Source organism: Strongylocentrotus purpuratus, unplaced genomic scaffold, assembly GCF_000002235.5.
Source record: "Strongylocentrotus purpuratus isolate Spur 01 unplaced genomic scaffold, Spur_5.0 spur5_scaffold_5, whole genome shotgun sequence".
NCBI classification, from domain to species: domain Eukaryota; kingdom Metazoa; phylum Echinodermata; class Echinoidea; order Camarodonta; family Strongylocentrotidae; genus Strongylocentrotus; species Strongylocentrotus purpuratus.
The window spans coordinates 34,336,328-34,348,849 of record NW_022145611.1 but is presented as its reverse complement, the minus strand read 5'-3'; the positions used below and the strand labels follow the sequence as shown (position 1 = coordinate 34,348,849).

The 12,522-nt window shown below is 39.2% G+C and overlaps 1 protein-coding gene across 1 annotated transcript; it reads left to right on the top strand.

Annotated features, from left to right (window-relative positions):
- Positions 1-2,793: 2,793 nt before the first annotated feature.
- LOC115929498 lies at positions 2,794-8,102 on the top strand. Its single transcript, XM_030998533.1, has 2 exons — positions 2,794-3,108; positions 4,754-8,102. The coding sequence occupies exons 1-2, from the start codon at positions 2,899-2,901 to the stop codon at positions 5,480-5,482; spliced, it is 939 nt and encodes a 312-aa protein (XP_030854393.1). The 5' UTR covers positions 2,794-2,898; the 3' UTR covers positions 5,483-8,102.
- Positions 8,103-12,522: the final 4,420 nt, after the last annotated feature.

Below are 12,522 nucleotides of genomic sequence, written 5' to 3'. Positions count from 1 at the left end.
ACCACTACCACCACCACCCCCCCTTACTCCCCCCCCCCCCCTTCCCCACTGAGCGAAATATTGGCCGGCACGATTTTCAGATTTCAGCACACTAAATTTCATATTGATTTCAAATTTGGGCCCCCACCCCTAAGAAATCCTGGATCCGCGCCTGCATGAGCCTCATCTTTAATAATCATGTCACTGTTCTTACCCTAAGGATAATTTGACAATAGATAGGTATCATTATTTTGTCACCTGAAATAAGTTCAATTATTTAACCAGCTTCTTATAATCTTTGCAATGACATTCTCTGCCACTTTAATAGCAGCAGACCGCACAATTTCGTTCAAATCAATATCCGAAGTAATTCTGTAAAGAGATCCACGATATAAAAAGGGATGTTTTGGCGTACACACAACATAAGACTTTGGCAAGTCTACGATAGTCTAAACTTGATAGAGATCTGCTAATATTCTTGATGAAAAACCTTAAAATGGGGAGTAACAACAAAAACAACACAAATAAACAAACAAGCAACAAGTACCGGTAGTATCGTTCTTTAGAAGACCTATATTATGTGTAAAGAAAAAGACTCCTTGCAAATTCTTTCAACATTTCTTTTACTTTTCATTCACGTTTCCACAGAGCAACAAAAGGAGGGGGTGGCATCCCTGCCATCCTGACAACAAAAATAGTTTGTTTAGAATGAATGAATGGAAACCCCAGGGGGCCTTCCACAATGGGCGACGTCTTTTATCCACTTAATATAATCTAAATTTACCCGTTTCTAAGATACTATGTCTTACCAACGCAGTAATTTGTACAAAGAAACGTTAATCCCTTTCATTTTTTTTTAAATAGTCTCGTAGCGTAGATTGTTGGTTTTTATCTCTGTTATACTTTTGTCCACATAATCAACGCATGATGGCATACATTAACCGAAAATGACAATAATACCCACATTAATTTTGACGTGCTTCATTAATGCAGCCCTTACCTTCTGTAATGATCCGGTAGTTAGGTGCGTGAATCATAATTCCTCCTCCCCCCCCCCCCCCCTCCCCCCGTCCTCAGACAACAAAATCAGTTCTAGATTTTTCTCGGCACTAGGCCAAAAATTATCGTAGAGACACTATTATACGCCTGAGTGGACATGCATAGGAACGTTTGGACGAGATTGACATGCTCATTTCAATTCTGAATATTGTCCAGTTAACACATCAAAAGAATCTACTCGTGTCCTCTTCGGTGTCTATCAAGTTTACTGACAGATCGGAGAAAATGAGGGTCGTAGAGAACAAGGAACTACCTACCTTTACAAAATGCATCAGAAATGGTCAAGGAGGTCTTTCTAAAAGGAATGAATCTGGGGAGTATACTCTTGTGAAACCTACGGTTGTGAAACCGGCAGTGGTGCCTAAAATTTCTTTAAGCATGTTTGCCAGTCCAGTAGCGCAGAAGGCCCTCAGGTTATTAAATGGCGAAGAAAATAAAGAACAAAACAATCATGAAAGTGACAACAGCAAAAGCGAATCCGATGATGGGATAGACGTACATTTGGAAGAAGGTGAGAAGGAAATAGAGAGCAGGTACAGATGGACGGTGGTTGCACGAACCATTTCTGCTTGCCCTCCAGCACGCGCAAGAATGGGAAGAAGAGCGAGTCTAGCTCCAGATCATAGATGTTTGACTCCTGCACCACCAAAGTTTGACCGACCACGAAGAACGTCTCTGTCTCCAAACCGCTATCCACTGCTTCCAAGTAGGTCCATCTCCCCTGCTCCTTTGGAAAAAATAAAAAAGACTTCTTCGGATTCAGATTTAGAAGGTACAAAAACATCATTATATGTAAGTGAAGGAGGTCTTTCTAAAAGTAATGAATCTGGGGAGCATACTCTTGTGAAACCTACCGTTGTGAAACCGCCAGTTGTGCCTGATATTCCTTTAAGCTTGTTTGCCAGTCCCGAAGCGCAGGAGGCCCTCAGGTCTTTGAAAGGCGAAGAAAGTGAAGAACAAAACAATCACGAAAGTGACAACATCAAAATCGAAGTCGATGATGTGAGAGACGATGACAGTTTTGAAAAGGATGAGAAGGGGATAAAGAGCAGTTACAGATGGACAAAAATTGGAAGAAGAGCGAGTCTTGCTCCAAATCATAGATATTTGAGTCCTGCACCACCAAAGTTTGACCGATCACGAAGAATGTCTCTGCCTCCAAGCCGCTATCCACCGCTTCCAAGTAGGCCCATCTCCCCTGCTCCTCTGGACAAAATCAAACAGACTTTTTCGAATTCCAATTTAGAAGTGAAAAACACATCATTGTGTGTAAGTGAAGGAGGTCTTTCTAAAAGTAATGAATCTGGGGAGCATACCCTTGTGAAACCTACGGTTGTGAAACCGGCAGTGGTGCCTGAAATTCCTTTAAGCTTGTTTGCGAGTCCCGAAGCGCAGAAGGTCCTCAGATCCTTCAATGGTGAAGAAAGTGAAGAACAAAACAATCATGCTGACAATTTAGAAGTGGATGAGAAGGTAATAAGAGCGAGTAGTGCTTCATCTCATAGATCTTTGAGTCCTGCACCACCAAAGTTTGAACGATCACGAAGAATGTCTCTGTCTCCAAGCCGCTATCCAAGTAGCCCAACCTCCCCTGTTCCTCTGGAAAAAATCGAAAATTCCAATTCAGAAGTGACGAACACACCATCATCCTATGAATTTAAAACTAAATCACAAAACTCATCATCTAGACGTCGTTCCTCTTTGCCAATAACACCTAGTTTTCAACTTACCATTCCTCATCCCCCATCGCCATCCCCACGGAGGCGCTCTCTTGCTACTCCTACTCATTCATTTTCAAAACCACCGTGGACAGGAAACAAGAGAACATCAGCTGCCAGTGCTCTACAGTCCAATCGACAGATGCTCGAAGCTTTGATGAAGGAGCGATCGAAAGCCGTCGCCAACTTGAGTATCCCGTCACCATCATCAATGAAGTCGAGGCAAAACAGTCCGAGAATGTCGCCCGCATCTATCAGAGCCAATCATAGTCTAGCTCGACCATCGTTATCCAGGAGATCATCGATTACCTCTGAAACTGAGTCAGATGCTTCGCAACCCGACACATTTGAGGTAAGAATATAGAGATTTCTTGATATCAAAAGAGTTTTTATTACCATTTATTTTATGCGCAAGTATATTAATTTGATACATTTGATTGTATTTATCACTGATACGACAAACCCATATAAGGAACTAGCAAAATAGCGTATTTCTATTCATCTTTCGTTACAAGAATTACATGATATTCAAACATATTTGCAATTTGTATTAAAATTTGCAACAGAAAAGAAAATTTAGATAAGCATAAATAATTCTAAATTTGACGCTGACAATTTTATTAATTACTTGCATTTCCAAAACAAAATACATTTTAAAATACATGTAATGTTCAGAAGAACTAATCTATTTATTTAATTAATTTAAATCATACATTCATACAAATATCAAAGGTATATGGAAATCATACTGAAATCATCGCAGAGTAAAGTTTTATTACATCTGTGTATTAAAGGAGAAGAAGGGGAATCAAATTTCCATCGTATGCAGCACCACCATCACTAAAACCAACAACAAATATATCATTTAAAGATAATCTTCTGGTGGTTTCTGTTGTACTAGAAAAGAAAAATCTAGAGGTAAGCTCAGCTTTGACCTAATCACATGAACATAATGTCAGATAATCACATGACACATTACAAAGAAGCATAGAGATTTGCAAATAGAGGCAGCTGGAGAAGAGCAATATGCCTCTAATAATAATTCTAATTTCAGTGATTTTCTTTAACCGTTATTTCATTTCCCCTTTATACCTCTCAGTTTTGATTTTGTCCGTGATGATAAGATTTTTGCTTTACAACTTTGTTACCATCAACTTTTATTGGGACTAGGCCTATTACAATTTGAAATCTTTTGTAATCTCAATACTACTCGACAGTCAAAGAAAAAATCAATCTTCGCACCTATATCAAGTAAGATTCGTTTCGCATCTATTTTGTCCAATTATAATAACGCCCCTTACTTTCATATATAGATCGTTTAATTCATTTAAATGTTGGCAGGGGAGAGGATTATTTTATTAATGACTGAAATGATGGTCACATGGTGATCAGTTGACGCGGAGCTTTACAACAATTTCAGCTATTCTTCTGTGTTGATTGTTTGGTTTTTAGTAGGACCCCATGGGGTAATTCTTCAATGTCAAGTGCACTTTGCTCGTAAAATGATTGGTTAATGGTGTTATCAGCTGCATCAAATTTCATTTAGGTCATAATGATCATTAATGATATAATATTCAGTCATCTATGCACTAACCATGGAGATAAGAAACAGGGTCCATTAAGTCAATTGGTACGTCAAGGACTTTTTCTCTCGCACTCTTTTTTGATTTAAGATATTTGTCGTAAAACATGTTGAACCATGCAATCATGATACCAAAGCAGCGATTGCATTAATTGTTATGGACATGTTTTTATTTTGATCTGGCATTGAATCGGTAGACATGGTAATTGCAGAGTAAGTGTATGTCTTTGTCGATGTTCTTTTAACTGATAAACCTAATAACACAATGAAAAAATTAATATTGATTAAGGAAGAATGATTGATAAGCGCCACTGCTTACGGCCATGTGCTCATTCTTTCCTTCGAAAGTAAACAAAAATATTGAAGCAAACTGAAAACAGTTATTTTCTTTTGGTTTTGATTTCTCTTAATCCAGACAATAAGTTTGTTAAAAGACGATGAAGAAGCAGCCCGCCTGGATGCAATGGTACGACATGTTATCGACATGGGATCGTCGCCACCAGCTGACGTCAGGGAATCTTCTTCTTCTCCAAGACATCTGACATCATCCAATCTTCGTTTGGTTGGTGGACATCCTGTCTTTAAGCGGCGCGGCTCATGCTCATTAGATTCAGGTAGTAGTATTTCACTCTCTGATACAGCCTCCGTCACATCCGAGCAGGAGTCAACGTCATCGACCACCAACCAAACTGAAGATGAGTCACGGAGAATGTCAAGATTGCGGATTCGAAGGGGCACTATTTGCATGGGGTCGTTGAGTGCGATGATGGCCTCGGCACAGGGAGAAAGCATTATACGGTCATCATCATCCAGTCCATGCCCCTTCCAAAACTTGAAACAACGTTCAAATGTTGACATTGAAGAGGAAGTAGAAGAAGAGATCCAGGAAAAATTCATGCAAAGAAAGAGTCAGCTTTTGATGCAAGCAGCACAGGAAAGCGTTCATATGCCACCAGCTGGAAGGAACACTAAAGCCCGGGCAATCGCAAAGACAACCAACGCCAGATTGCAGAAAACCATGGGCAATCTTACGATGGAAAGAACAACAGCCGAACTGCTAACCATGACAGCAGCGATGAATGCCGCAGAAAGGAGAAGGGACTTTGGTGGTATTCAAAAATCAAAATCATTGGACTGTGAATGAACTCATTGAAGAATAAAACCATATGCAATTCATATTTAAAAACTGATAACTAGATCAACATGGAATTTATTAATCTACATTTTCATTTCTTATAATGATCTTTTTCAACGAGGAATCGCATTTTTGTCAGCAATTTGATCAACCATGGAGAAAAAAACATGGTGTTTTAGTGGTAGAGCAGCGGGCTTGAGGTCCCAGCAGGTCCCGGGCTTGAAACCAATTCGGTGCGCTAGTGCCCTGTGGTAAGGCATTAATCCTAATTACCAAGTTCCTCGGAGAGGACGTAAAACCGTCGGTCCAGTGGTTGCTTACTTACAAGCATACACATGCTTTCTTAGCAGTACGGTAACCCCCCCAAAAATCAAACAAACAATTTATATTATTGATCTATCTGACGAACAGACTTGTGAACATTGAATCGTTCTTATAAAATTGTGTAATAATTGTAATTATAAACTTGTAAAATTTTGCTCTTGTCATCAGAAACTTTCGGTTATCATAAAAACTGATTTTATTGATGATTTAGCATGTATTGGACGGAGACCTGTAAAGTAAGGATTATAGTTTCCACAATAAACTGAAATCATACTAGAAGGGACTAGTATATTGTTTGCAAACATTCATTTATTGCATACGTAGACTCAATCTTTACCTTGATGTTCACAGAATAGACTGGCTCTGTATCGCTTTCTATCTGTTTGTCTATAGTGTTGTTCAGACGGAGGCAATTTACCCCAGGGTAAATGTCGTGTTAAGAGCTAGTCGGGGTAATGGTGAAGTAGGCATAGGTGTTAAGGTCGGAGTAGTGACCGTCTAAACGATAGTCGTGTAAGCTAAGCCTACCTTTACCCCGACCTATTTACTCCTGGATTTATCCAAGAGTAACTATGTCTTACTAACACGACTAGAGGGTAGCGTAAGTTGACCGCGTGGATGCTCTCACTTACACTCGGGAGTATCTGTGACCTTTCACGAGGGTTGTTTGTTACAATAGAAAATGAAAATTAAATTTCGCACGGTTTAGATGCGGAAGGTGGGTTGAGGTCGACTAGTGCGGGCGCCATCACTTCCGTAGTAAGTTACGCTGGTCGGTGGAAGTTCGTCTTGATAGAACTTTTTTTTTATCTCAACTGAGCGATATGCGGATAAGAAACAGTTGGAGGTCTGATCGTAAAACAAGGGGTGAGCCTTTGCTAGGCTCATGGACACAGTCTTAACCAGCCATCCGCAAAAACCTCACTCGGGTAGATTACCATAACAACCGCAACTCCCTCATCGTGATCAGCTGGCGCGCACTATTGTGTGCGTTAGCGCGGGAAATTTTTCCCGGTAATTCAGAATCGGGAGCGCAATTTAGTCATGCACGCTATAATTTCGCTGTAATAAAATGGTATTAGTATCGTTCGATATATATATACTCTATTATCTATTAGAATCTATTATCTTCAATCCGACTTCGAACTTAATCAGTGTTGAACATGGATTTGCGGTGGATAGCCATTACTATTGATTGCGTTTCGTGCAATTCACAGCATGCATTTAAGCAACCGATGTTTACATTTTTCACGGTCCTGACGTCATCTACCCGGGAAAGTTCCGCGAGCGTCTTATGCATGGATTACATTTGCTCGGGCGCCGTACGATAAATTGGTCTAAGATTTTCCGTGCGATTTTTAGGGCATCGTAGGAGGCTACGGGCTACGATGTTTGTGTTTACATTATCTTCGAGCATCGTGCCATTTCTTGTATTGACCCTCGAGGGGCAGGCCGGGGCTAATCCGTACAGAGGCTGCTTGGAAATTGAACGAAAATCAGGCAAATGCAGTGCAGTAGCCGTGCAGTCTCCGCAGCCTCCGCACGGAAATCGTACGAAGCCCGTGTAGCTTCCGTGCAGAGGTTTGGCGAGAAGGCGCGGTGACCGTGCAGCCGCCGTGCCGTCTTTGAGCGTTTTTTTCCCCCATGTTCACCAAAAAAATCGTGCGTTTGCTGCACGATCAGCGGGAGGCCTCCACGAGATGCCCGTGGGGGGGGGGGGGGTCGTGCAATGCAACATACGACATGTCTCCAGGCTACGGGCTTACGATTTTTTTCGAATTTCTATAAATTCCCGCGAAACAAAATCGTAGAGGTCGCGGAGCCCGTGAATCCGTACGAATATCTCACGGCCACCTCCTGCCTCCACACGGAGGCCGCACGGAAAAGGGGGTACGGGCAGGATACGGGCTCCGTAGACTAATCCCAGGCCAAATGTAATCCAGGCATTAACTCGCCGTTTGTCAGGATGTCGTCCGGATGTTGCCGCGATCTCACCCTGCATGGTGATTGATTGAGGGGTAGCCAATCCTCAATGAAACATATTTGTTTACATACTATTCCACGAATTTTCCGAACTTGGTTAGTTTTCTTCATTGATTTGGCACTGTATATATAAACTTATCGTGGAAATCGGTTGTTTTTAATTGATACACATTGCAGTGATTTATTCTTTTACATGTAGAATGACAGTTCCTCTGTTTATGCTTATGAAAGTGCAAACTTTTTCTGTACTTCTTCAGGATATGATGTAATTGATATCATTCTGATTGTATAATTGAATAAAAATCTTTCGTGTGAAGTTTAATCTTTCATTCTATCATCGTTTCCCTTTCGTGTTCTCACCCTCATAAAGTCTGTTAATCATCTTAGATATCACAAAGAAATATTCCCTCAACTCATCTTGAATCTCAATCTCGATCATTAGAATAATTGATATTCATTACAAACTAAATATATTGTAAAATGTTTACAATCATTACATTTCATTTGAAGGATGTTTGAGCACAAGTGTTTTGATAACAATAAGAACGATTGATTCGACGAATTGATTCCATGTCAGTTTAATCCTATTAGAGAAAGAAATGCAAGTTCGTATTTGGAACAAAGGATTAACGAGATTAAATGATCGAATATTAAGAAATTAACTTGGCTAATTAGTCAAACATTTAATACATACCTCATCCTAATGAAATAATCATTGGAATAACAGTAAGATAGAAGTGTACATTTTTTGTTTCTGAAAAGAAAAGAAAAGGGCAAATTTCAAAGGACAACCTGAAAATTGCATTTATCCTAGTTTACAAGAAACTTACAAAATGTAAACGCAGTAAAGATTCAGATGAGAAATCACCTGGGTTTAAATATTCGTGATCATGGAGAGAGGGCAGTTTATTCATTGGAGCGAGAGATATAACAAAGTTTTACGAGGATATTAAAAGTCAAACGATAGTGAGATGTAAGCAGGATAATCAGGGCGCTGTAAGTCCGTAACACAAATGTTTGCGATGCAAATTTGCAATAACTATTTTGATTTGTTGATAGTCAGCCTTGTTAACAATATGTGCATGCAGCGATGATTTTGACTGGTGATTTGACTTTGTGTTGCGGGGCCCTGGTCTTAAATGGTACAGGAAAATGGTGATTGAGGATTTTATATTTCAGCTACGAATTGAATAGTAACTGAACATAGTAATAAAAATGATACTAAGATTCTGCACGCTCAGTAGTGTTACACTGTCGCTCATAACGATGGAATATTTTTTGTTAACCCCACTTTATGGAATTATTTTGACAATGATTTATTTCTAATAGATCTAGGTAATAGTATACATTCTCAGAATGTATATATTAAATAATAATTTGCCAGTGTTTGTTTTGTGTGACTGCTAAAGTATGTGTATGCTAATATGCTTATCAACTAGGGGACCTTAAGTCATAAATAAGAGTAATAAGGATTAATGCCCCACACAAGGGCACTAATATAGCACATCGACACGGATTTGATCCTAGGGCCTCACAGTTACGAGGCCATGGCTTTGCCACTGCCCCCGCTGCGTACCGTCATGGTTCATTTATGTATACTATTATCTAGATCTATTAGGAATAAATCGTTGTCAAAATAATTCCAAAAATTGGGGTAAAAAACAATATTCCAACGTTATGAGCGACAGTGTATAAACAGCAAAGAACGAAACTGAACAATGACGTTTTTAGACGCTATTAGGTAAACGTATTTTCTAATTAATACTTGTTTTTGTAGTGTTACATAAAGTTACAATATTGTGCCATTGAGAAGAACGAAAAGTGAGGGAAAAAAATCATGCTGTTCCATTAACTACCCATGAACTTGCTTATTGAGGCGATATAAGTACACTGCGCGCCACAAAATTTATGTACAAAGTCATTTTTAAGTTCCATGTTTTCTTGACAATAGTACATACCTGCTCGAAGATTACATTTTCTAAAGCAGGATAATAAACAACACCCCGCATTGAAAGATGATAACAATGAATGTAATTTATACTGGGAAACTAGGTCAGACCGCACAACATAGAAATTATAAATTAAGCTGATAAAAGAGAATATACCCCCATCAGACATCAGGGGTGTCGCTATAAGGGGGATGTTTGTATGTCATATACTATAATTGATAACCCCCTTTCTGGGGGAGGCATGTTCGGGAGAATTCGGGGCTAACTAGTCTGCAAATTCAGTCTAACATCCCTCCCCCTTAACACATGTTTAAATATATCCCCGGAATGATAGGCAACCATTACTACTCAAATAGCTCCGATTTAATTTTAATGCATGTATCACGTATTCACGTTAATCATCGTTTTTTCTCCAAGAATTGCTCTCAGCCTCCAATAATTGGTCTAGTCCTCCAGGGATTGGTCTCATCCTCCAATAATTGCTCTCACCCTTTAGACACCCCCTTCAACTTTATAATCCGTGTGTCCCCACCGTGAAAGATAATAGTGAAGCTAGCGTGTCAGTCATGACAATGAACAAGAGCTCGTCTATTTAACTCTATTCAATCATACATCTATTTTTGGACTGACAACACAGACGACAGTTGCAGGGGCTTCCATTGACAATTGAAGAATATTGGCCATGTCAATATTTATAACCAATGTATTATTGAAGATAATAATAAATTAATAAATAAAGTAAAAAACTGTCGCTAGGTAACGAACGATTATAACAGGAGCATGACACAAAACAGAACCACATAGCGACTCCACAATATAGGGGATGGGCTTTAAAACAAGTTAATGCGGTAGTTTGAGTTGTAACTATTTGGTTACTACACGACTACTCAGGTTCGATCTTGGCGCCTTTTTATTATGGTGGCTGGTAAATGTCGGTCCACCCACACGACACTAATAGTAATGTCGATACATTTTGTTTGTAGAGGGGCGTGCGGATTACTTAAGGAATCAATCTTGTTTCGTTTAAGTATCAAATCCTCCTATATTAACCATAATCTTTTTTAAGTATAGGTTAGTTTTGACAATAATTTCTTTAAAAAAAGTTATCAAATCATTTTCGGTAGGACCTACTTCAGGTGTTCAACAAAATAATGTCCTTGCTTATATCATTGTCCCTCCTGTAATAGTAGCCTATTTGTTTTAGTTTTTTGAGCTCGTTCATCTACCTTTTCCAGTCATGACCGGTTACTACGGTGATCTCCTTTAACATAAACAACAAAAACAGTCAATCGCACACTGCTCAGGTTCACACACACCCTCTATCCCCTTCAACTTTAAAATCCTTGTGTCCCCACTGCTAGTGTACCAGTCATGACAATGAACCAAATCTCGTCTATTTAACTCTATTCAATCATACATCTGTTTTTGGACTGACAACAAACGACAGTTGCAGGGGCTTCCATTGACAATAAATTCTTCAATTATTTAAGAATTTATTGACCATGTCAATATTTATAACCAATGTATTACTGAAGATATAAATAAATTCATAAATGATGTAAAAAAACTGTCACTAGGTACTAATCTTGCAAAATAGTAGCCTATTTGTTTTAGTTTTTTGAGCTCGTTCATCTACCTTTTCCAGTCATGACCGGTTACTACGGTGATCTCCTTTAACACAAACAACAAAAACAGTCAATCGCACACTGCTCAGGTTTACACACACCCTCTACCCCCTTCAACTTTAAAATCCTTGTGTTCCCACTGCTAGTGTGCCAGTCATGACAATGAACCAAATCTCGTCTATTTAACTCTATTCAATCATACATCTATTTTTGGACTGACAACAAACGACAGTTGCAGGGGCTTCCATTGACAATTGAAGAATTTATTGGCTGTCAATATTTATAACCAATGTATTACTGAAGATATAAATAAATGATGTAAAAAAAAACTGTCACTAGGTACTAATCTTGCAAAATAGTAGCCTATTTGTTTTACTTGTTTGAGCTCGTTCATCTAGCTTTTCCAGTCATGACCGGTTACTACGGTGATCTCCTTTAACACAAACAACAAAAACATTGCACACTGCCCAAGTTCACACACAGTATGGTATAAAATAATAGAGGACGTAAAGAAGATGTGAAAGGGCTCAGATTTGTTAACATCAACGTTCAAACTTAACAACTGACAAAAGAGGGCGATGTTACAATCAGAGTTTTGTACTCCCCCACCCCTCCCCCCCCCTTTCCTGGAAAAAAGACATCAATGAATAGGAACCATATTGGTATATCAAGGGGCAAGACTTTTTTCATCTGTTAACATATTCATTCCTCGAAAGTACGTTACTTTGAATGGTAATGTCGTTCGCAGAATCTTATTGTATTGTTTTCATTGAGCAGCACGTAAATCTTATCATCAATATCACATTGCTTCTTGGAAGTTCGACTTCCCTACTTTACTTTTACACCCCCTCCCCATTTACCTGGCCCTCTCTCTCCATCTTTTTTCTATCTTTCTCTCTCTCTCTCTCTCTCTCTCTCTCTCTTTCTCTCTCTCTCTCTCTCTTCCCCCCTCTCTCTCTCTCTCTCTCTCTCCCTCCCTCTCTCTTTCAGATCAAGGTGATTTAAACTCACATATCCCTGATTGGCTGGTGCCCTTCGGTAAGATACGTATATTATTATTCAATTACCAGCAAGTCCTTCGGATAAGTCTTAAACCTTCTATTTGTTTACCTGCACATTTTCGTCATAAAAATTGTTCAGGTAAATCACCATCGTCGTCATCACCATC

Excerpts from the sequence above, each read along its gene's own strand:
- LOC115929498 (XM_030998533.1), top strand. The coding sequence starts at position 2,899 with ATGCTCGAAGCTTTGATGAAGGAGCGATCGAAAGCCGTCGCCAACTTG. Across the intron at positions 3,109-4,753 it reads CGCAACCCGACACATTTGAG|ACAATAAGTTTGTTAAAAGA; the intron begins GTAAGAATATAG and ends CTCTTAATCCAG.